The sequence below is a fragment of the Oryctolagus cuniculus genome, chromosome 20, assembly GCF_051225735.1.
Source record: "Oryctolagus cuniculus isolate XC-2025 breed Fujian yellow rabbit chromosome 20, ASM5122573v1, whole genome shotgun sequence".
NCBI classification, from domain to species: Eukaryota; Metazoa; Chordata; class Mammalia; order Lagomorpha; family Leporidae; genus Oryctolagus; species Oryctolagus cuniculus.
In genome coordinates this window covers 13,034,432-13,057,989 of record NC_142886.1, presented here as the reverse complement: position 1 = coordinate 13,057,989, position 23,558 = coordinate 13,034,432, and the positions used below count along the sequence as shown (strand labels likewise).

The window sequence follows — 23,558 nt, the reverse complement described above, 5'->3', positions numbered from 1 at the left end:
TCCAGAATCCAGGGTGATCTTGGAAGGCATCAGTAGCTATGCGGATTTCCACAGGCTCTTTATGTCAAAGCAAAGTATCTTTCCACCAATACGGTTCATTTCAAAAGATACCTCAATTAATGGTTTTGCAATTTCCTCTGCGTGTGAATCTTCTCGTCAGCTGAGCCACGACAGCCTGATCTCAAATCAATCTCAGGACCTGTGTAAACTCATAAGCTTTCAACTACTGTGACTTAGGAAAATCAATTCACAAGTCCCCCATTAAGTAACAATAATCACTTTGGTTTCCATGGCATGGTCTTTTTCAAAGCTTACACTTCCCAGTTGTAATTACTTTTAAGTTTAATGTTCAGATCTTTGCATTATACAATTTTGTTTAAGATTTTATTTATTTGAAAGAGTTAGAGAGAGGCAGAGACAGAGAGAGGTCTTCCATCTGCTGGTTCACTCCCCAGATGGCCCCAACGATACAGAGCTTCCTCTGGGACTCCCACGTGGGTGCAGGGGCCCAAGGACTTGGGCCATCTTCTACTGCTTTCCCAGGCCACAGCAGAGCTGGATTGGAAGTGGAGCAGCTAGGACTAGAACCAGCGCCCATATGGGATGCTGGCATTTCAGGCCAGGGCTTTAACCCGCTGTGCCACAGTGCCAGTCCTGCATTATACAATTCTTAATGCTTCTGGACAAGTCAGTAAAACAACTTTGTACCATTTAGGTAAAGTTGCCCATGCATTTCCCTATTATCTCACTGTTCTGAGAAATCTCTGAATGAGAGTCTTTGCCCACAAGTTGGTTCATTGCTTTTCCTTTGGACTTTCAAATAGTACATCTGTGTATCCTGCAAACATGCAAGCTCTTTGGGGTTTAGAGACTGGGAGTATTGGATCCTATTGAATACTGTGCATCCATTCATACTTAGTGCCATCTTCGAGGTACTCAGAGAAAGGGGCATTGGGCAAGATGGGACCTGTGTGTGCTTACTACAGGATCCCATCGTAGTCATGCAAACGAAAACCAAGATGAAGTGTTTCCTCTTGCACAAGTGAAATGACACCATGTATTGTGTATGTGATGTTGTGGAAAAACAGAGCACGACTCACTGTGTTAGCTGTACAATGAAAAGTTCTAGCAAATAACTTGGCATACAGTAGCCAATAGTGCATCTACTCCAAATGCTCCAGCCTTACACACTGCCCAACAAACACGCTGATAAACTTCAATGAGACCCATGAGGAACATCTGAGGCTAAAGAATACACTGCTTTTAATACATAATGTGATGGCATGCATTTTAGTAAATCTTTTTATTTGGGCCAAACGTTAGTATTTTAAGATTATATACAGTGCTATCACATATTTTCAATCACAGGACATTGGCAGATTTGGATTAAATTTCAACCCAGAGATTAAATTCCTGAATTTTATAAATAACACTGGAAAATGGCATATTAAGAGAGGCTGAGCAACCATGTGATATGGAGACGACTGCTACTGACAGCAATTCCACATGGCTCATGCAACCTCCATTCAAATGTCTAGATGAGAAATTAGCAGAGGCACATTCAGGAGACTGTCATTTTTCCTGTGCTCATCTTAGAAAGGACTGACTGAAGATAATCAGTGTGCAGGTACTGTACGTACACAATTTACTGACAAATCTTACGACATCCCAGTATATATGGACACAAACATTCATTTGTCTGTTCTGACATGCATACGTACATACATATTAAGTGGAGCTTGAAAACAATAAAGGATAACTGCAGAAGTAGAAAATGTGTTATGAACTTTCTTTCAATTACATAAAGTTTGACATCTTAAAAAACAGAGCAAATAAGGCAAAAACTTATAGAACGTTACCACACATTATACAAAATGGCAAATACACATCAGCAAACACACTGTCAGTGTCCACACAAAATAGTCACTTACATGTAACAGATAGACATTAACTTTTCAAGAAAAGAGGTTTCAGATACAAATGCCAGTGTTTATTAAGACAGTACAGTATTACCAAAAGATAAATACTAATCTATAAATAATGTATCTATTGCATTCTAAATATATATTTTATCTCCATGTATAATTTAACTAAATCTCCATTTATTAAATATTAAATTTCACAGTAAATTGTTACTTTCTAACCTTTCACACTTTATAACAGTGTTAAGTTTTTGCTATTTCAAAGAAATAACCTACAGTCTCCCAGAAGAATACTTTTTAATACTGGCAGTCTTCTTCAATGCAGAAAATAAATATCTTTTCCTGTCAGATAGCTCAAAATTAAAAACTTCACACCATGCTGTTTTTCTGAATGAGAGGTTTGTTTATTATTTGAAAGTCAGAGGGACAGAGGAGACAGATACATACACACACACATTTGAGAGAGAGAGAGGGAGAGGGAGGGAGGGATGGAGGGAGAGGGAGAGAGATCTTACATTTGCTTATTTACTTCCCAAATAGCTACAACAGCCAGAGCTAGGTCAGTGAAGCCAAGAGCCAGGAACTCCATCTGGTCTCCCAGGTGTGTGACAGGAACTCAAGTTCTTAAGCCATCCTCTGCTGCTTCCCGGGCACATCAGCAGGGAGCTGGATCAGAAGCGAAGCAGCCAGGACTCGAATCAGCAGTCCGTGAATGAGATGTGGGTATCCCAAGTGCGGCGCTGTGCCACAACGCCCTCCCCTGCACATCAAGCCGTTACTCAGTATCTTCTTCTCCTCTTGGGCACGGTGAACTCTAAAGACATCAAATGAAGAAGAATGACGCATCCATTAAAAAAAATAACTGACACTTACATGATAGTATGCATTCAAACTACATAGAAATTTAACTGATATAACACACGGGTATGCTCTCACAGCAAAATTCCAGTAAGAATTTTAGAAACTGACATATTCATTTATGAAGCATCTTCAATAATTTCATGGAAAATGTGAATTAAAAGACTTTATTTATTGGAGGGGCAGAGACAGAGAGACATACAGAGAGAGTGCCCATGTGCACTAAACAAGAGATTAGGTCAGCCTGAAGCCAGGACCTGGGAACTCCATTCAGGTTTCCCACGTGGGTGGCGGGAACCCAATCACTTGAGCCAACTTATCTTTTAACTCTACTTTTCCGTGAATGTTTTAATGTCCTCTCATGTTTAATTTTTTCCTTGAAAATGATGTGTAGTTTAATACTTGCTATCTCCACTGGGATAGTAAGATCTCAATCTTACAGATGTGGCAATCTATTGAATCAGTGATCTCACGCATCCTAAATCCTGCTTACTAACTTATTTATTTGACAGATAGAGTTAGACACAGAGAGAGACAGAGAAAGGTCTTCCTTCCGTTGGTTCAGCCCCCAAATGGCTGCAATGGCCAGTGCGGTGCCAATCCAAAGCCAGGAGCCAGGTGCTTCCTTCTGGTCTCCCATGAGGGTGCAGGGGCCCAAAGACTTGGGCCATCCTCCACTGCCTTCCCGGGCCACAGCAGAGAGCTGGCCTGGAAGAGGAGCAACCGGAACTAGAACCCGGCGCCCACATGGGATGCTGGCACCGGAGGCGGAGGATTAACCAAGTGAGCCATGGTGCTGGCCCCCTGCTTACTAACTTATGAGGTTGTTTCACTAGGTGCACACTCCCTGGAGCTGGCATGGACCCACTATGCCAGACCGGAAAAGCATCTAGGCCAGTGCTAAGAGACAGAAATGAGGATGTCAAGTTCATTCCGATGAAACCTGAAAATGTTATCCAAAGTACGAGTACCACATATCTGTCTGGCTACCAGAGCAGTGCAAAGTCCAACACCCAAATAGCTGTCCCCTAGAGAGAGCTGTGAACCTAAAGGTCACTGATCATCAAAGAAGGAAATGCAAGTAAAAACCATGAAATCCATGAGAAGAAATATACCCTTCCAACAAGAAACCCAGGGGAACGCAGGAACAGGGAAAGATTTCAGAAGGAAAAGAAAGACTCCTGGAAGAGAGTGCTGGGCAGGGACCATCCGCACAGAGGGAGGGACTGCTCTCTCTGAAGAGATGACGCTGCACAACCCCTCGTGGGAATCCACTCCCATTCACTCGCGGCTCTGTTCACGGGAAGTGTCCTCACTGATGGTGCCATCCACACAGGAAGTCCCCCGTGAGCCAAGAGCACAGGATCACAGGGACCCGGGACAGCCGCCGGGCTCACACGGGGCTCAGCCAGCCTGCTCCATGGGGCAGGCTTCCCTGAAGTTCCCTCTGTACCTTGTTCACTGCAGCTTCCATTCTCCTCCTCTTCTTTAATGACAGGCATGCTCAGACGTAAAGACTTCTCCTCCTTACGTGTGCTCCGCTCATGGCCTGGAAATGATTTAAAATAGTTGGAAAATGATTTTATATGAAAACAGAATATTAACTTTTGAGAAAACATTTACACAAATAGTGTCATAATCACAACATAAAAATTGGAAATTTAGACTAAAAATTAAAATTGATGGTAAATAGAAATATGCATTTAGAATACATGTCTTTTAAAATTTTCAAATATTTGTATCTTTGCTTGAAAACAGTCTCAAATTCTACTGAAATAAACAGAGAAAAAGAGAAGGAACAAAATTAGCCAAATACAGACAACGAATTCAACCTTCACCACATACAATAGGGGTTATAACTGTGGACATCAGGAAATAACGTGTGTTACTTCAACTTTATCCAACTAAATAACCATAAATGCAATTTTAAAGTTGAACATCCTGGGTTTTTTTTTTGATTACAGGTAACTTTATTTTTTTTAAATTAACAGGCAGAGTTAGACAGTGAGAGAAAGAGAGAAAGGTCTTCCTTCTGTTGGTTCACTGCCCTAATGGCCACTACGGCCAGCGCACCGCACCGATCCGAAGCCAGGAGCCAGGTGCTTCCTCCTGGTCTCCCATGCCAGTGCAGGGCCCAAGCACTTGGGCCATCCTCCACTGCCTTCCTGGGCTACAGCAGAGAGCTGGACTGGAAGAGGAGCAACCGGGACAGAATCCGGCGCCCCAACTGGGACTAGAACCCAGGGTGCAGGCACTACAGGCAACTTTCTTTTGTCACCACATCTCTATGAGATAAATTTTTCTAGTCATAATTTGCCATTGACTTTGCATTTCCAAAAACACAGGGTTTTCTATATCCACTTCTGTTGCCTAGAGAAATACCAGTCAAAGTATCAAATACCACTGACTTATGGGTGCATTTGGCACAACATCCTGAATGCAACCCCCATGCACACTCACTGTAGTCTTTATGATGTGTCTTTCTTCTCTATAACACATTTGCCACCGATCTGTGTGTTAATTTGTGTCTTTCTGGTCTACCTCTGTCTGCTGGTATGTAAGTGTTACAAGGACAGATTCTGGTTCATTTCCATGATGGATCACAGTATATAAAATAGCCTGACATACAGTGGGGCCTCAACAAATATTTACTAAATAACCAGATATTGATTCAACTATTTTAAAACACAATCTTCATAGAATAGATGTGCTAACAGGTACCTGTCAACACAGGAGACTTAAGTTTTTCTTAAGTTCACACTTTCTGACTTATGTATGTTGGAATCATCACGGGGTAACAGATTTTATGAATGAATAAAATGCCAAAAATAGAGATGAATAGTAAGATGCGCCTATCTTTTCAGACAGTAGCTCCAAAATTATTTTCCAGAACTCTTTTCCAGAGCAAAGTCAGGATTCAGGAGCCCAAATGGGTCTCCCACGTGGGAGCAAGGGCCCATGAATTTGGGCCATCTTCTGCTGCTCTTCCAGACACATCAGCAGGGAGCTGGATCAGAAGCAGAGCAGCAAGGACTTGAACTGGCATCCATATGGGATGCTGGCACCACAGACAGCAGTGTTTACCAGCTATGCCACAGGGCCGATCCCTCTATTTCCTCTTTATTTCCATCAATACTTAATCAGCTTGTTAATTTACACAAATAACCATTGCTTTTATTTTTAAAACTATGAATGCACTGACTCTATAGAATAATTTGGGAATAATCGACAGCTTAATATTCGGTCTTCCAATCAAGAAGACTATGTCTCTGCATTTTTAGGTCTCTGATTTCTTTCATTATTTTATAGTTTTTGGCATACAGATTCTGCACATTTTACCTACATACCAAAATGATTTGCAGTTTTGGTGTTACTGTACTTTTTTTTTTTTTAAGATTTCTCAATTTTCAGTTGTTCATTGTTACTATAGAGAAATGTTAATCCTGTACTTTTTTTCATTAAAGATTTATTTATTTATTTGAAAAGCAGTTACAGAGAGGCAGAGAGAAAGAAAGAGGTCTTCCATCTGCTGGTTCACTCCCCAAATGGCCATTCTTTTTTTTTAAACTTTTATTTAGTAAATATAAACTTCCAAAGTACAGTTTATGGATTACAATGGCCTTCTCCCCCACAAACTTCCCTCCCACCTCCCGCTCCCTCTCCTATCCCATTCACATCAAGATTCATTTTCAATTATCTTTATATACAGAAGATCAATTTAGTATATATTAAGTAAAGATTTCATCAGTTTGCACTCACACAGAACATAAAGTGTAAAATACTGTTTCAGTACTAGTTATAGCATTAATTCACATTGAACAACACATTAAGGACAGAGATCCTACATGAGGAGTAAGTGCACAGTGACTCCTGTTGTTGACTTAACAATTTGACACTCTTGTTTATGGTGTCAGTAATCTCCCTAGGCTCTAGTAATGAGTTGCCAAGGCTATGGAAGCCTTTTCAGTTCACTGACTTTGATCTTATTTAGACAAGGTCATAGTCAAAGTGGAAGTTCTCTCCTCCCTTCAGAGAAAGGTACCTCCTTCTTTGATGGCAAATGGCCATTCTTAACGATCTGAAGCCAGGAGCCAGGAGCTTCTTCCAGGTCTCCCATATGCGTGCAGGGGCCCAAGAACTTGGGCCATCTTCTGCTTTCCCAGGCCACAGCAGAGAGCTGGATCAGAAGTGGAGCAGCCGGGACTTGAACCAGCACCCATAAGGGATGCCAGATTGCAGGTGATGCCTTCACCTGCTACACCACAGTGCTGGCCCCAACCCTGTACCTGCTGACCTTGCTAAATTCAATTATTAGTTCTGCTAGCTCTTTTGTAGAATTTGGGGAATTTTCTATGAGTAATTTCATTGGAAAACAGAGTATTGTTTCTTCCTTTCCAATCTGAACATTAATTTCTCCTTTGCTTGCCTTACTCTACTGGAGGCTAACAGCTCCAGTGTAACCTTTATTAGAAGTAATGAGACTACATTCTTAGTTTTACGGGAAAAGCACTGTTCCACCATTGAGTGTGATGGTAGCTGTGGTTTATCACACATGTCCTTGATGAGGATGAGAAAAGTTCCTGTCTAATTTGTTGTTGTTTTTTTTTTAATCATACTGGATTTTTTCAAGTATTCTGTCTACAGCTCGAGATGATTATTTGTTCTTTACTCCGTCAAGATGATGAATCACATTGCTTTAGTTTCTTATTTTAAACCAGCCTATACACCTGTGACAAATTCTGGTTGCTCATAATATACTTTCCATTTAAATGTACTGTTAAATTCAATTTGAAATATTTACTAAAGATTTTTGCAGGTATATTCATGGGGATATTGATCTTTAGTTTTCTTTTTTGATAATGTCAATCAGCTAGAAAGTATTCTCACTTATATTTTCTGGAGGAATCTATATAGGATTTCTAATTTCCCTTCTTAAACATTTGGTAAAGCCTTTAGGGAGTTCATTTTACATAGCAGACATTAGTTTATTTCACTTTGTTTGTCTTAAACTTATGTTGGTTAAGAAATTTACCCATTTTATTTAGCTATCCAGTACTGGCATATTTATTCTTTATTTTTCCTTATTAATCTCTGAATCTGTGTAAAGCCTATAGTGATACATCTTTCTTACCAAATTGTGATAGTTTTCCAGCAAATTCTCTTTAAGTATTTTTTAGGCATGAAATGAGTCCTCGCCTCTCACAATAATTTCATAGCCCCTCCATCATATCACATCTCACTCCATTCTTCTGATTATGCTGATTAGCTTTTCAGGAGCAATTTTTTTTAAGATTGTTTTTAAAAAATGTATTTGAATGGCAGAGTTGTAGAGAGTAAGAGAGAGATCTTCTATCTGTTGGTTCATTCCCCAGATGGCTGCAATGTCCAAGGTTGGACCAAGTCGAAACCAGGAGCTGCATCTGGGTCTCCTACGTGGGTGGCAGGGGCCCAAGTACTTGGGCCATCCTCTGTTGCTTTCCTAGGCCTTGAAAATAGAACAGCTGGGACTCGAACCAGTGCCCCTGTGGGAGTCTGTAGTCGCAGCCAACATATTTACCTGCTATGCCACAACTATCAGCTCCCCTCAAGAGCAATTTTAAACACACACATGTACACACAGCTTCAAAATTAAAGAAATAATCTATTTCTTTTATGTAGGGCCGGGCTTGACAAACTATGGCCTCACCAACTGGAGCACAGCTACACTCTGTGTTTCTGCATTGTTTATAACCATGATCTCACTACAACAGTAGAGCAGTTGTCAAGACACCGCGTGGCCCACAAAGCCCACAAAGCTTACTATGTGTCCTGCTACAGAAACAGCTCGATGATCCGATTCTGAGGACTTTGTCCTTTTTAAAATCAAGCGTGTAAGCTGATCCTATGAAATGTCACCTCTGGTGATTATTTAAATGAATTCCCATTTCCTGCTTGATGCTGCTTATATGGTAAACTATATTACCACATTCCAAATAATTGCACCATGCTTGCATCCTGGAATGAGTGCACTCAATCAGGCTGTCTTGCTTTATGGGGTTCTTTTTGACAATATAAGAGCTGGAATGATTTCGGAAATACTTATAAGTGAGTTTAGTCTAACAAGTTTCTTCAAAATTACTGCTAGCTTTGCAAAATGTAAAAATTGTTCTTTTAGTGTCTCTCTTGAGCACCCTTAACGACTATCGCATCTCCTCCTCTGAATTTGCAACGCACTTGAAGGCTCTGCTACAGCACTTAGTCATATCTGGCGTATATTAAAGGGATTCCATTCCCCTCCCCCACTCAATATAGGGAAACACGTGTTCCAAGACTGTAGCTGATCTCCACATACTCCTGCAGTGGCTGGGAATTTGTTTTGTATTAGGTGTTAAACGATTACTAATGTTTCTAATACTGTTTTTCACCTAACCTTGTTAGCCAAATTCTAATTCTATGCACGATTTATACTTCTTACAGAATTTATAAAAGTACAACTATTGAAATATATAGTCATTCCTTTAAGAACCAAATAGCAGGAGCCAGTCGCCTGCAGTGCTGGCATCCCATATGGGTGCTGGTTCGAGACCTGGCTGCTCCACTTCTGATCCAGCTCTCTGCTATGGCCTGGGACAGCAGTAGAAAGTTGGCCCAAGTCTCTGGGCCCCTACACCCAAGTGGGAGACCTGGAAGAAGCTCCTGGCTCCTGGCTTCGGATCGGCTCAACTCCGGCCGTTGTGGCCAATTGGGGAGTGAACCAGAGGATGGAAGACCTCTCTCTCTCTCTGCCTCTCCTCTGTGTAACTCTTTCAAGTAAAAATAAATAAATTAAAAAAAAAAAAAAAAAAGAACCAAATAGCAAAGGTAGTTTTATAGGTACAATGTTTCAAAAAAGCAGGGATACCTTAATTAATCCAGATAAGGAAAAATATGATTGATACAATGCATTATTTACCACACACTGCTCTATACATAAGCTTGATTCGTACACAAAACTAATAATTATACTGGATAATTCTAGATAAATTCTGCAATGATTGAGCTGTGTCACTCTGGACAAGTTATTTAATCTGTATGGGCCTAAATGTCATCACTCATGAAAGGAATGTGAAATGACTCTAAAGGTCACTTTCAGCAACAAGAGTCCAGAATCTAAGAGAAACTTAATTTTGATATTAAATCTCACCATATTCTCAAACAAGTCTGTAATCCTTAAGAAAGCAATCAGGATGAGGGGAACTGACACTAAGACCCATTCTCCCAGGCTGAGTCTTAGGAAGACTATAAAAGCTTACCTTTGTTCCTGGAGGGCGCCTTCTTTCCTGCTGATTTCAATGTCTGTCTGCTTCTTTTCTTCTTAGCTGCTTGGGTCTGTCCTGGATTTGATGCAGAATCGGAGTCAGAAGAGTCGAGTTTCACCTGACGATGCCTCCTTGACTTCGATGCCTTCAGAGTTAGAAATTCAATTGACCACAGGGAATTACAAGATGAATCCAATGGGTACATAATGCAGAGAGAAGCAAAACAGGAAAGGATTTACAGTATTTTGGTAAATCTGTATCACTGCAAATGGAACTCTGTTTTAGAACTGTTTAAACAGGAGAGTACTTCAGAAATCTGTGGAAAGTGGAATTGAGAGACAAGCTTAGGTGCTGCTGTTGTAGTGCAGCTGGTTAAGCCATTGCCTGCGAAGCCAGCATGCCTGAAGGTGCTGGGTCAAGTCTTGGCTGCTCCACTTCTAATTCAGCTTCCTGCTAATGTGCTGGGAAAGCAATGGAAGATGGCCCAAGGGCATGGCCCCTGCACTCATGTGGGAGACCTGGATGCAGTTCCAGGCTCCTGGTTTTGGCCTGGCCCAGCCCTGTCTGTCACTGTCATTTGGGAAGTGAACCAGTGGATGGAAGACCTCTCTCTTTGTAACTGTCTTTCAAATAAATTAATTTGAAAATAAAAGAGAGAAAGAGAGAGAAGTTTAATTTTGTATAAATTTTTTGAATTCCAGGCAAGTTTCTCATACATATTTTCCATTAACTTTTTGAACACCCCTCATATTAAAAAGGAAAAATTCTCTTTCCATTGAAACTTAAGCCTGGAACATTTAAGATGGGAGCTGTCATAAATGGCCCTTTAAGGCGATGAAAACAACCTAATCGGTGAGAAGTAGAAGGACAGTCCTCAAGATGCTGTGTCTGAGGCCAGGTAGCAAAGGAGGGTTTAGACAGAGCAGGCAATGCATTATCCAAAGCAAAGAGCTGCAGTTAATGCCATGTAAGTGGTACAGTGTTAACAATTCTTGAAAAGCAACCGCTTATTACATGTTAACTGTACTTCAATAAAGGCAAAACTCACAACAATGCAATGACACACAATTTATAGGTTATAATTTAATCCTTTAAATGATTAAAAGACTTCATAAAATCAAGACTATATTAGGGGCCAGCGCTGTGGCATAGTGGGTTAAGCCTGTGCCTGTGGCGCCGGCATCCCATATAGGTGCCGGTTCAAGTTCCGGTTGCTCCTCTTCTGATCTAGCTCTTTGCTATGGCCTGGGAAAGCAGTGGAAGATGGCCCAAGCACTTGGACCCCTGCACCTGCGTGGGAGAAGTTCCTGACTCCTGGCTTCAGATTGGCCTAGCTCTGGCAGTTGTGGCCATCTGGGGAGTAAACCAGCAGATGGAAGATCTCTGTGTCTCTGCCTCTGCCTCTCTGTAACTCTGCCTTTCAAATTAACAAATAAATATTAAAAAACAAACAAACAAAAACCTCAACTACACAAGAAAATGTTTCATTTAAAAAAAAAAAAAGAAAGAAAAAGAAACAAAAAAATTCCTGAGAACCAGAGGATTTCAGGAAATTCACTAGAAGTGCCAAGCTAATGAGCAAAAATGGCATCAAAATTTCAGACAAATACCAGAGACAACAGCAAAAACAGAAAAGCTGCAAATGGATGCATTACAATGTTTGGAACAAAGGCGAGGGACATAGCAAAGAGGGGGATGGCTGGGATATATGCACTCTATGGTATTTGATTTTTAGGACTACATAGATGTATGACTTTGAAGAAAAACTAAAATGTGACTAAAAGCATCCAGAGAATTTCCAAAGTACCTTACTGAAGAAATAACTTACCTGAACAACAAACGAAAAGGCCTTGGATTTTATTTTTGCTAATGATTCTGCCCTTTCACATCTCTGGAAGTAAAATAAACAGAAAGAAAAAAGGTAAGTCATGCAAACCTTAGATGAAATTATGAATACTAAAGTATTTATTATCAGAAGTAAGATCTGCAACAGAAGGCAGGGAAAAGAAACACTTCTTGGACACAGACAATATTCTCTGGCAGACACAGCACCTGCTATGACATCACCCCTGTAGCTCCTGGAGATTTACACTACCCAAGCTTCAGAATTTTTCCTGATATTTATTGTAATACTGCACAGGGTCATTCAGCTTAGCACGCAGAATCACAGCTACACAGACCAGTGCCCTGTAAGCAAGCACACAGTGAAGTTTTCTGACCTCTGTCTCTTGTGAACGCTCCTCCCTTGTTTCTTCTCCATCTTTAGGTTTCGGGGGTAGATTCTGAAAGAGCAAAAATGTTATTTAAATATACACATATATGCACATATTCCATTAACTGCAAATCAATTTCAGAACAGTGAGGATCAGTTACTTTTAATTACTGAAAAGCATGCTACCCATTTTTATTGCAAGGTTCACCGCTGACATTTGGATCACAGCTAACTCAGCAATAACGTATCTGAAACCTCCTAACTAATGAGAGACAGCATGCACTACATGTGGCACTAAAGAAACTGGTTCATTTTCCTTTCTTTCAGGTTTTCAGAGGTTTTAGTCATGCCCAATGGAGACAGTTTATCTATTAAAGAAAATGCAGGTTTTTACATTGAAAGCCTAGATCATTTGTGTAACCTATTAGTACACTTAAGGAATTATGATGTTCTTTTTTTTTTCTTTTTTCTTTTTTTTTTTTTTTTGACAGGCAGAGTGGACAGTGAGAGAGAGAGACAGAGAGAAAAGTCTTCCTTTTGCTGTTGGTTCACCCTCCAATGGCTGCCGCAGCCGGCGCGCTGCGGTGGGCGCAGAATTATGATGTTCCAAAATGTACTCTTATTTAAATAGACTATTAATTATCAAATCACTTCCTTGTTCCCAAGACCTGTCATCACCTATTGCTTTTCTTGTTAATTGTTCCTAAAATTAAGTTTTGAGCCAGTGTCCTTTATATATACAGGAGAGCCAAAAAGTGGCAACACATCTTTCTGAAAGATAATATATACTGGCTTCTGAGCACTTGGGAAAACATTAACACATTATCAGACAGAGTAAGTACTCGAAAACTGCTTATCTTTTGCTTTTATTTTTTCCAACTAGCATTTACTAACATAAGATGGTGCGGAAATTCAGCAAGGCCGTCTCCGGCTGAAAAGGCTAACGTGGAGGACGGGCAGGCTCTCCTGAGTACACCTGAATCAGAAAACTAAACTGAAAAGTCGTGTTGAGGAGACTTGGAAATGAACAAACCACAGCAGGCAGGGACTCTGGGAACACAGAAACACATGCCCCGTCATATGAGAGAGACCACAGGCAGGAGAGTAGGACCAGTGTCACCAGCCCTCCTGCTTTGTAAGAGAAGTACTGGTAATTAATTCGAAATTTTTAAATGGTAGATCAACACTGTGCCAAACACATCCTAGCCCAAAGACTGCCAGAGTGCAACCTCAGGAGGATGCTAAGTTGCACAGGTTTTAAAAAATCTGTGGTATATTATTATTTCTCTTTAAAAATAGAGGGAAGAGTATTTCACCTGGTGGTTAAGACGCCTGCATCCCACACTGAAGAGCCCGGCCAGTTCTGCCTTTGCAGGCATTTGGGGGTGTGAACCAGTGGGCAGGAGCACTCTGTCTCTCATATAACTATTTTACAAAATCCACGTGTACTCACTCCACTTAGAAGGCTCTATGCCGTCATATAGCTGGTGAGGGGCAAAACCTCCAACTTTTAGCTCCCCCGAACATGCTTTCTAAAGTGGCCGCTAAACAATGCTGTCTGCAACGTGACCACCCACGGCCTCACACTAGCGCACAGTACAAGGGGAGGCATCAAGCAACGCAGCTGCTTACCTTCCTGTCTTCCTGCCACTGTTGATGCTCCAAAACTATGTTCTTAATCGTGTCAAAAAAATCATCCTTTATCAAGCTGATGGCTTTTTCTTGCAGGGAGTTATCAGCTAAAATCTTACGTTTCATCTTCTGATAATGATCATGAACATTCAGCATTTCCTAATGTGAAAAGATGAGTCCTTTATTTCAACTTTTAAGGAGAAAAAGGTAAAGTCAATGCAGAATCCAATCACCTTCCTAAGTGGCTGTGAGCTGACAGGGAATGCTGCTCTACCGTGTACTGAAAACAATAAAATTGTGCAAGAAAAGGCACACAACTGTATGTGTGTGTGTGTGTGTGTGTGTGTGTGTGTATATATATATATATATATTTTAGCTGTAAGCTTTTATTTGGTGAGAGAAATACATAGGCGAGTGAGGGCCCTATCTAAAAGAGAGAGGGAAATCTCGATTCATACTGAGTACCATGAGCCAGCCACGTGGTGGAACATGTATGCCAGGACGCATGGAGCAGGTGGTCCAAAAGCCACATGCCCCGAAGGCACAGGACAGCAAAATTTTTTTTAAGTACAACTGTAGTAATAAAGGACTGCTTTCCAAAGGTAATTCACTGAATTCAACTCAACATACATTAACTCAGATACACTACTATGGAGAAGTACCAGGTTAGCTTAACACAGATTGCACTCCAGGATATAACAAAAATCATTACACTATAACATACCATTAAATATCATTACTGAACATTTTTACATCAAATTGTCACATCAAAAATATTTACATAGCTCTCTATGCTGTGCTGGAGATTCTAATAAAATAACTCATCCAACCCTCCATGGACACCCCAAAGCCTATATGCCTGTCACCATAAGTTCCATCATTACATGAGTAATAAGATTCAGGATGAAAAGAAATAGAAGGTGGTTTATAACACCATTTGTGGCATCACCTAGTGAACAGACCTTCCTCCAGCAGACATGTCCAGGCAAAAGGGCAATCAGCTGTGTGGGGAGAAAAACAGCATGCTGCAGAGCTAAGAAGCCACAGATCTGCACCGGGATCAGGCTCTAAGGCAAGCACAGAAAGGCTGTCACCTCCATCACAGAGGGCCACTGCACCCTGTGAGTCATCCCCAAGTTAGACTACTCAGTTCGTTTCTAGTAGATTTCGATGGCACTGACACGTCTGAAACTATCAGAAATTGCTCAGTAGTGGTCAATGCTCAAACATGCAGGACCTGCTAGGAGAGAACAGCATCCAAACAGGGAGAGGCCCTACTCCTAACAAGTGCTGAGCTGCTATTTCACTACAGGCCGTACAACATGGGAAGGATCACCAGCTGGGCCTGGTTCTGAGCCTGAGTTCTGTCCCTTGCTAGATGAGAATCATGTTCCACATCTCTATAAAATGAAGCAATGTTACAAAATCCCCTGCCTACACAGGTGAAATGTTGTAGCATGTTACAGAATTAAAAGAAAGAGACATGAAAGTGCATGGACTTTGGATCTGACAGAGGTGGACACTTAAGTCCAGTGTCTGTACCTTATCTGATGCAAACTACTTAACTTTTCTGAAAGTCCATTTCCTTGCATTTAAAATAGGGAAAATAGCACCTCTATAGAATTAGTATGGAATATGTTACTCTTAAGGTAACATATTAAAAAAATCTAGCATAATTTCTGGCACACAGAGAGTGCTCAACACATAAAGACCATTATTGTAATTGTATAAATGGAGGAGAGCTGGATTCTGTTTCTGGCTGCTGGCTTTGGCCTGGGTAGTCCCAGTTGTTGGGAGGGTATTTGGAGAGTTAAGCAGCATATGGAAAAGTTCTGTCTGCCTCTTTCAAATAAATAAATAAACATTCAAAAAAAAAAAAAAAAAAGAGAGAGAGACATATAGAAATAAAGTGATTTTCTCAAGGTCATATTTAAACAGCAGGGCTAAATCAGAATTCAGATGTTTTGGTTCAATAGCTTATTCTTACAACACGGTTCTGCAGATCTGTGCTAAGACACTAGTCGGGTGGGGAACATCCAGCCCACAGGTCATAAAAGGGAAAGCATTTAATCTGGCCCTGCCAAGGCAACCATAGGTAGGACTGGAAATTGAGATTTATAGCAGGCTAATTTTTGAGTTGATAATTTTGTATGGCTCATGAATGATGTTATAAAAATGCAAATGGCCACTTGCAGAGAAAAAGCTCCCAACTCCTGCAAGCCAGAATGACTCACACAGGCCCTCCAGGCTAGAAGCTCACGAGCATTTGGCATTTCACAGCCCGATCCTTCTGACCCTCCCCTCCAATCACCCTATGAAAGCGTCTTTGGTGCATTACCCCAGCACTGTTTCCTGAAACCGCCCATAAATGATAAAGTATTAGAAGGTATGTTGAAAGACTATTAATAAACATTCTCCTACCAAATTAGTCAACAATCAAAAATTACAACGAAGTTCATCTTTTTCATCACAAGAACGTGGGGGAGAGTAAGATCTTGGGAGCAGGTGCTTTAGCCAGCAGTTCAGATGCTCGTGGGCCGTTCCAGTGCCTGGGTTCAACTCCCTGCTCCAGCCTCAACCAACGCACCCCTGGGAGGCAACTCTGATGGCTCAAGTATTTGGGATCTTGCCAATCATGTGGAAGACCTGGATTGCATTTCTGGCTCCTGGCTCTGGCCCTGGCTCAGCCTTGGCCACTGAGGGCACTTGAGAGAATCAGCTGATGGGCACACACTCTCTGCCTTTCACATAAATAAAAAAATAAATATTTTTAGAAAATTCAAGATCTCTTGTTCTAGAACACCCTTGGCCCTGTCTGCATGATCCACATCCTGATTAACTTCTTGGGAAATCCTTACTGTACCCTGCAGCCTCCCTCCTCTTCTCCTCACTGGCTGTTCCAAGCTTTCTCAACCCTCAGTACCCTGAAGCCCAAGGTCCTCTCTTGAAGTGCACACTACTGGGCCTACTGTATGTCTTCTGTTTCTCATCCTCACAAAGAATTCTAAGAACCCTTTCTCACCTGCTTCACTCAGGTTTCAAGGAAGAAATACGCCTTTTGTCCAAGGCTAATCTCTCCACTGGGGTACTGATCTTGCACCCTCCAACCTCCACAGCAGGAACCCTGATCCCTCCAACTAGCCTAAACATATACCTTACACCGTGTCTCTCTAATCTCTAAAACTTCTCGGTGACTGTCTCTCTCTCTGAAAATTATTTCTATTATGTAAAGCATTTTTATTACTTTCATTCCATCTCCTCACTAAGCTGCTAGAGGACAAAGACCTTAGTTTTCTTTCTTTCTTTTTTTAAGACTTTATTTCAAAAGAGTTACAGAGAGCAGGCCAGACAGAGAGATCTTCCATTCACTGGTTCACTCCCCAGAAGGCCGCAAAGGCCAGGAGCTTCATTTGGGTCTCCCATGTGGGTAGCAGAGGCCCAAGCACTCAGGACATATTCTGCTGCTTTTCCCAGGCCATTAGCAAAAGCTAGGTGGGAAGTGGAGCAGAAGGGACATGAACCAGTGCTGTATGGGATGCCTGCGTAGCAGAAGGTGGCTTTACCTACTATGTCACAATACCGACCCCTTTAGTTTTTGTTCTATTTCAGATCTTCAGTGAATGATAAATTTCTAACCCCCATCTCAGCCAAGACCACACAGGTTCTGCCCAATAACCAGGCACTACAGAAGTGAATGTGCACCTTAGCTTCATTATTTTCTAATCTCTTCATCTCCACTTTAAAAAATATTTATTTATTTGAAAGGCAAAGCAATAGAGAAAGATAGAGAGATACTCCATCTTCTGATAGTCCACTCCCCAAATGCCTGCAAAAGCTGCGGCTGGGCCAGGCCAAGGCCGGGAGCCAGGAACTCCATTTGAGTGTCCGATGTGGGTGCCGGGAACCAAGTACTTACACCTTCATCTTCTGCCTTCTAGGCTGCACATTAGAAAAGACCCGGATTGGAAATGCAGGCAGGACTAGAAGCCAGGCGCTCTGAATGGGATGTGGGTGTCCCAAGTGGTGGCTTAGCCTGTTTGCCATCCATGCTCACTCTTACTCAATTTTAAATCAGGGATAAGAACATCTATTTTTTTAAAAAAGTAATAATTAAAAATTGTTGGGAATGAGCATTTGGTCTGTGGTTAAGATACTTGCATCCAACATTGGAGTACCAGGCTTTAATTCCCAGCTCAGGCACCTGACCCCAGCTTTCTACCAAGGCAGACGTGGGAGGCAGCAGTGATGCCTCAAGCAAAGAAGGCCTTGCTACCCCTGTAGGAGACCTTGGTTGCATACAGGGCTCAGAGCTTTGGTCCCAGCCTGAGCTGGCCTTTGTGGGCATTTGCACAATGAACCAACCGATGGGAGTTCTTTCTTTCTCTGTTTTTCAAATTAAAAAAAATTTTTTTTAATTGTTAAAAACAATTTTTTCAAGAATATTGTAGGAGTAAAATGATGTGCACAAAACCTCTTGCACATACTGTTCCTTCAAACATTTAGTAAACAGTAATTTCTTTCTAAGAGAGCAATTCTCAACCTTTTAGCAGCATGAACACTTTTTAAAATCTCAGGATAGTTATGCTCTCATGCCCTAACAAATACTCATATACATGATACAAACTTTTCATGGGATTTAGTGGGACCGCGGAGATACAAGAACTATCCAAAGGACATACCAGGAACTCAGACTAAGAATCCTTGCTCAAAAATAAATTCACTGTACAGAAAGAGCCCAGAATGACTTCAAAGATCAATTTGCTACTTGAATTACAAGCATCATAGATACAACTTGACCAGCTGATGCCCAAACATAAGAGGCATCTAAAGGACCATGAACAAATATCAAAGATCTGATCCCTCATTCATGGATGACATAGATCACACTCATGATTTACACATCACCTCTTTCAATTCGTCTAACAGGATAAAAATTATAATCCTCATATTAATGAGCCTCAAAGAGAAAAAAAAACTCAACCTGGGTACCCCCTCGTCTACCTTCCCAATGTCACTGGGCAGGGTTATAGGCTGCACCCCTACAGCGGGGCTCTGTCTGTACCTCAGGACAAGGCTTTTCCACTCATGTATGTGTCTTACCACTGCTTACCCGTACAAGAAAGATTCTTCTCAAAAGTAAACAAGACTCAAGTAAGGACTAAAACATATTACACATAAAATCATTTTAAGACCGTAACTCTTATGATGTTAAAAGTTTACTTTACAAAAATAGCCTATTTTTTAATACTGAGTAAAATTTAAATAAGTGTTGTAAAAAGAAACTTAGGAAATAAATGTACATTATATAAAACTGAAACACTTATTCTACGACCTATTCCACATCAATCATAAATATCAGCTTCAGCGTCTGAATGAACCCATTCTGAGTCCAAACCCAGTTTTATAACAACTGTCTCTTTCTCACCCTGCTTCAAGACTTACAAATCTTGATACAGTTAAATGTTCTAATACTTCAGAGAAAGAGCATTCTACAAGTGGTTAAAATTATTAGAAAAATTGTCAGCCTACAGTAGATAAGCTCAACACACAGTTGGCAATAATTCTGTAAAAATTTCAAGAGCACAAAAGCAAACTGACCTCTAATACATCAGAAGTGATAAGTTTCATAACACGATCAGATGTGTCCTTAAATTCTTCTGTAACTTCAGTTCGCTGAATTTTTTTCTTCATTCTATATGACAGCTATAAGATAACAATTGTCTTTTAAAATGGATGTCTTTAAGGGATTTTTTAAAGTGTAAAATATAAGCTAGCAAAAAATTGCCAGTCAGTAAATATAGATAAAATACAAGTGACTCTATGGGTTTTCCAAAGACTATGAGACTTCTAAGCTATCCCTTTAGATGCCATGCCACATACTTATAAATTCGGTTGAGATTCAGATTAGTTATAGGATTAGCCAGCCAATGGCAGAACCATAACTAGTACTAACCAGCGTCTCAACTGTCACAAGATTGAAGAAATAACAGATTTTATTTATAGCTTTAATAACAGTTTTATTAATAGTTTCAACTTTTCACTATCATATTGAAACTCACTGATCCTATCTCAGTGATCCCTCTGACGTTTGCATAAAAGCAGGAGCAAACACAAATGATACCAAATGTAATTTCCTCTCATAGCTATATGCTTAGTTTATGACATCCCAACACACACTGTTTTAAGGCAGATGCTGAATTTTGTTTGCAGGGAAAAATATAATCATAAAACATTTCCCCTTCTATTTTAAGACTGTTAAGTTGTGAACACTGTAATATTCTTTCTGTTTTCTGGAGACTGATCTGTTTAACTGAAACCAAACTGTTCATTTTGAAAAAACAATTTTAGGCAACTTACCAATTTGGGCATTGCTGTAAAGTGAAATGCTTTCTCTTGGCGTAGCTTCCGAAAAATGTAAGCTGCATCAAAATGTTGTGCATTTATCAAATCTTGCTGAAATTTTAAAACTTCATCCCAATCCCTTAGGGCAACTCTGATCTGCAACCAGTAAGAGGTTAAAAAATAAACATGATAAGAAATGTCAATCTTTTTCACAAATGTAATATAAAAGTTAGCATTTTTATTTTGAGCAATTTAAACTGAAAATACGGTATCTGGGGGAAAACAATTCACCAAACATTACCTTTTGTTTTGGTTGACACAACTGGGTGTTATAGAATCCATACAGCAGATATAAACCACCAACCCTGATGTGGAAGGTGTAGGGAGGTAAAAAGTATCGCCACGCCAAAGCTAACGCTTCTTTCGTAAACGTGTTCTTTTCTAAGTTTCTCATTTTGCCACTAGAAAACAAAAAGAAAATATGACTCACTAAGTAAGAAAGTGATGAACAAAAGCCAGAACAGGTATTTCTGAGGGTATTTTCAAAATTCCATGGAAAAATGGGTTATAAATATATTTGGATGCAAAATCGACTTTGAAATCCATACATACATTCCCTGAAGCCCCCTGAGATTTTTTTAAACAACAGTGTCCAATAACTGGATGAGGATTCCATACCTGATCCATTCATGATTCAAGCCCTGAGACATGTATGACCACCAGGTGAGTATCATGTGGCTTCCAGAAACCTGAGCTTTACTAGCCAGAGTGGAGAGTAAAGAGGAAAGGGTTTCAAAGTATGAATGGCTGGGTAGGTAGGTACTGAAAATATCTAACAAAAGAACCACGGTTATGTCACAGCAGCAAGAACTATGAATTTACTATGTAATGAAAGCTCCCCCTGCACTCTCGGGGATTTGACCCAAATCCTCCCTGTCTTGGGAAGCTGAGCAAAAAGTCTGAGAAACGTTACAATGTAATCTGCTGCAAAGCTCCTCTCCCCACCGAGGAGGAGCAGGTGCCACCACACTCCAGAAAGCTTTCTCAAAGCATCCAACAGAGCTAGTAGGCTCTCTTGGCAATCAAGTAACCAACGTCATAACCAGAAAATGTATTTGCCGTGAACATAATAATCTAAAACTGTTGCTGTGTCAAGTTAACCAAAAGCTCTGAAGATCAGCGAGAACGTAAAGAAATCAAAATAATCCTTCTTAAAACTGCATTTTAAAAAAGTGAAGGCCTCAGAAAAGTTGGCACAGCAGCCTTCTATCTAGCACACTTTTTAAAATGGATAATGGTAGCTTAAAACTTAACATTTTTATAAAGTATTATAATACTGTTTTTTGGATAACTAAAATAACAATTATTGTTGAATGCTAAAAAAAGGGAAGGTGCATTTTTTTTGCATGTTTTAGGCAGTTTCTATACAAGACTTGAAATTAGTGCATAAAAAAAATTTATGTTTTAACCTTGGCTAAGATCTTTTTTTTGGGCAGGCAGAGTTAGCGAGAGAGAGACAGAAAAAGGTCTTCCTTCCGTTGGTTCACTCCCCAAATGGTCACCAGGGCCGGCGCATTGTGCTGGCCGGAAACCAGGAGCCAGGTGCTTCCTCCTGGTTTCCCATGCGGGTACAGGGCCCAAGCACTTGGGCCATCCTCCACTGCACTCCCAGGCCACAGCAGAGCTGGACTGGAAGAGAGGCAACCGGGACAGAACCGGCGCCCCGACTGGGACTAGAACCCGGGGTGCTGGCGCCACAGGCGGAGGATTAGCCTAGTGAGCCACGGCGCCGGCCTGGCTCAGATTTCTCCAAGTGTATTATTTAACAGATAAAACTGATTCTTACTCATGCATTACACAAATATAAAGAGTCAGGTTTTCCCTATTAGCTAAAAATCGGGACAGCCCTAGGAAAAATTTCCTGACATACCTCGTTTCCGTAGAGGGGGCTCAGAGAAAGATCAAGGCTTGGGCTGGTAGCTTGCATCTCTGCTCCACCACCTACCAGTTGTGTAACCTCGGAGAAATTACTGTAACTTCCTACACCTCACTTTTCTCATCTATAAAACAGGGATACACATACCTCCTTTTAAGAGGTGTGCTATGGATTGAATAAATTAAGCTATAAATGCATGGCATTTTTACTCATTAAAAAACACAACAACTTGTTGCCCAGGATGTACAATACACGTGCCCTATTTTGATTTATTTCGAGGAAAGAAAAAAAGAGAGCTTTTATATCTTATGCAGCAGAACGATTTTAATCACGAAGTCTGCCGTTTACTCAGACTCTTTAACATCGTATACGTTACGCTAAGGGGAACAGCAGTCTGGAAGCGCCTGGAAGACTGGGACGTAACCACGACGCACGGCGAGGGCGCACCTGCAGCACCTGGGGAGAGGCCTCCCTGCCCCGCACCAGGGACCCCTGCTCGGACCCCCGGCCTCAGCTCCGACCCCTGCCCTCAGCTCCGACCCCTGCCCTCAGCTCCGACCCCCGGCCTCAGCTCCGACCCCCGGCCTCAGCTCCGACCCCCGGCCTCAGCTCCGACCCCCGGCCCTCAGCTCCGACCCCCGGCCCTCAGCTCCGACCCCCGGCCCTCAGCTCCGACCCCCGGCCCTCAGCTCCGACCCCCGGCCCTCAGCTCCGACCCCCGCCCTCAGCTCGGACCCCCCGCCCTCAGCTCCGACGCGCGGCCTCAGGTCGGACCCCTGCCCTCAGCTCCGACCCCCGGCCTCAGCTCGGACCCCTGCCCTCAGCTCCGACGCCCGGCCTCAGGTCGGACCCCTGCCCTCAGCTCCGACGCCCGGCCTCAGCTCGGACCCCTGCCCTCAGCTCCGACCCCCGGCCTCAGCTCCGACCCCTGCCCTCAGCTCAGACCCTGGCCTCCGCGTCCCTCGCGACCACAGGCCCCTACGGGGGGTGACACCGCAGGGCTCGGGGTGCCACGGGGCTGGGGGCGCGCACCGGGAGAGTGGGGCGCTCGGACCTGGGAGACGGAGGCCAAGGGAACCCCTTTCCACACCGCCCGCGGGCCACAAACACCTACGAGAAGACGGTCGCAAACTTCATGTTCCTCCAGAGCTCCGCGAAGCCCTCGAAGCCCACGCTGTTCGTCTCCTGGAAGCGGCTGAGCAGCACCTCGCAGTCCGTCTGCAGACCCGGAGGCGTCCCCATGGCCATGGCGCAAGGAAGCTGCGACACTCACGGACCCGCGCCGAGCAGTCGCCCGGGAAACCGACGCCGGACGCCCCGCCCCCGGCGGCGTGACGCGACGGCGCTCCCGAGCGTATTGGTCGACTCCTTTCGCTCCG

General features: G+C 42.1%; 1 protein-coding gene across 3 annotated transcripts; it reads right to left on the bottom strand.

Moving 5' to 3' along the window:
• Nucleotides 1-1,288: 1,288 nt before the first annotated feature.
• SNAPC1 (small nuclear RNA activating complex polypeptide 1) lies at nucleotides 1,289-23,558 on the bottom strand. 3 transcript variants are annotated; one of them, XM_089322578.1, is made up of 11 exons: nucleotides 23,294-23,475; nucleotides 22,174-22,303; nucleotides 20,545-20,704; nucleotides 20,259-20,399; nucleotides 19,500-19,604; nucleotides 13,902-14,060; nucleotides 12,277-12,339; nucleotides 11,886-11,948; nucleotides 10,052-10,202; nucleotides 4,234-4,329; nucleotides 1,289-2,736 (listed from the first exon to the last, which is right to left on the bottom strand). In XM_089322578.1, exons 3-11 carry the CDS (start codon nucleotides 20,695-20,697, stop codon nucleotides 2,702-2,704), a joined length of 966 nt encoding a protein of 321 aa, XP_089178704.1. In that variant the 5' UTR covers nucleotides 20,698-20,704; nucleotides 22,174-22,303; nucleotides 23,294-23,475; the 3' UTR covers nucleotides 1,289-2,701. The 3 variants fall into 3 exon arrangements, with proteins under 3 accessions (XP_089178704.1, XP_002719576.4, XP_069921167.2); XM_002719530.6 differs by lacking the exon at nucleotides 22,174-22,303 and having other exon boundaries at nucleotides 23,294-23,558; XM_070065066.2 differs by lacking the exon at nucleotides 22,174-22,303 and having other exon boundaries at nucleotides 23,234-23,490.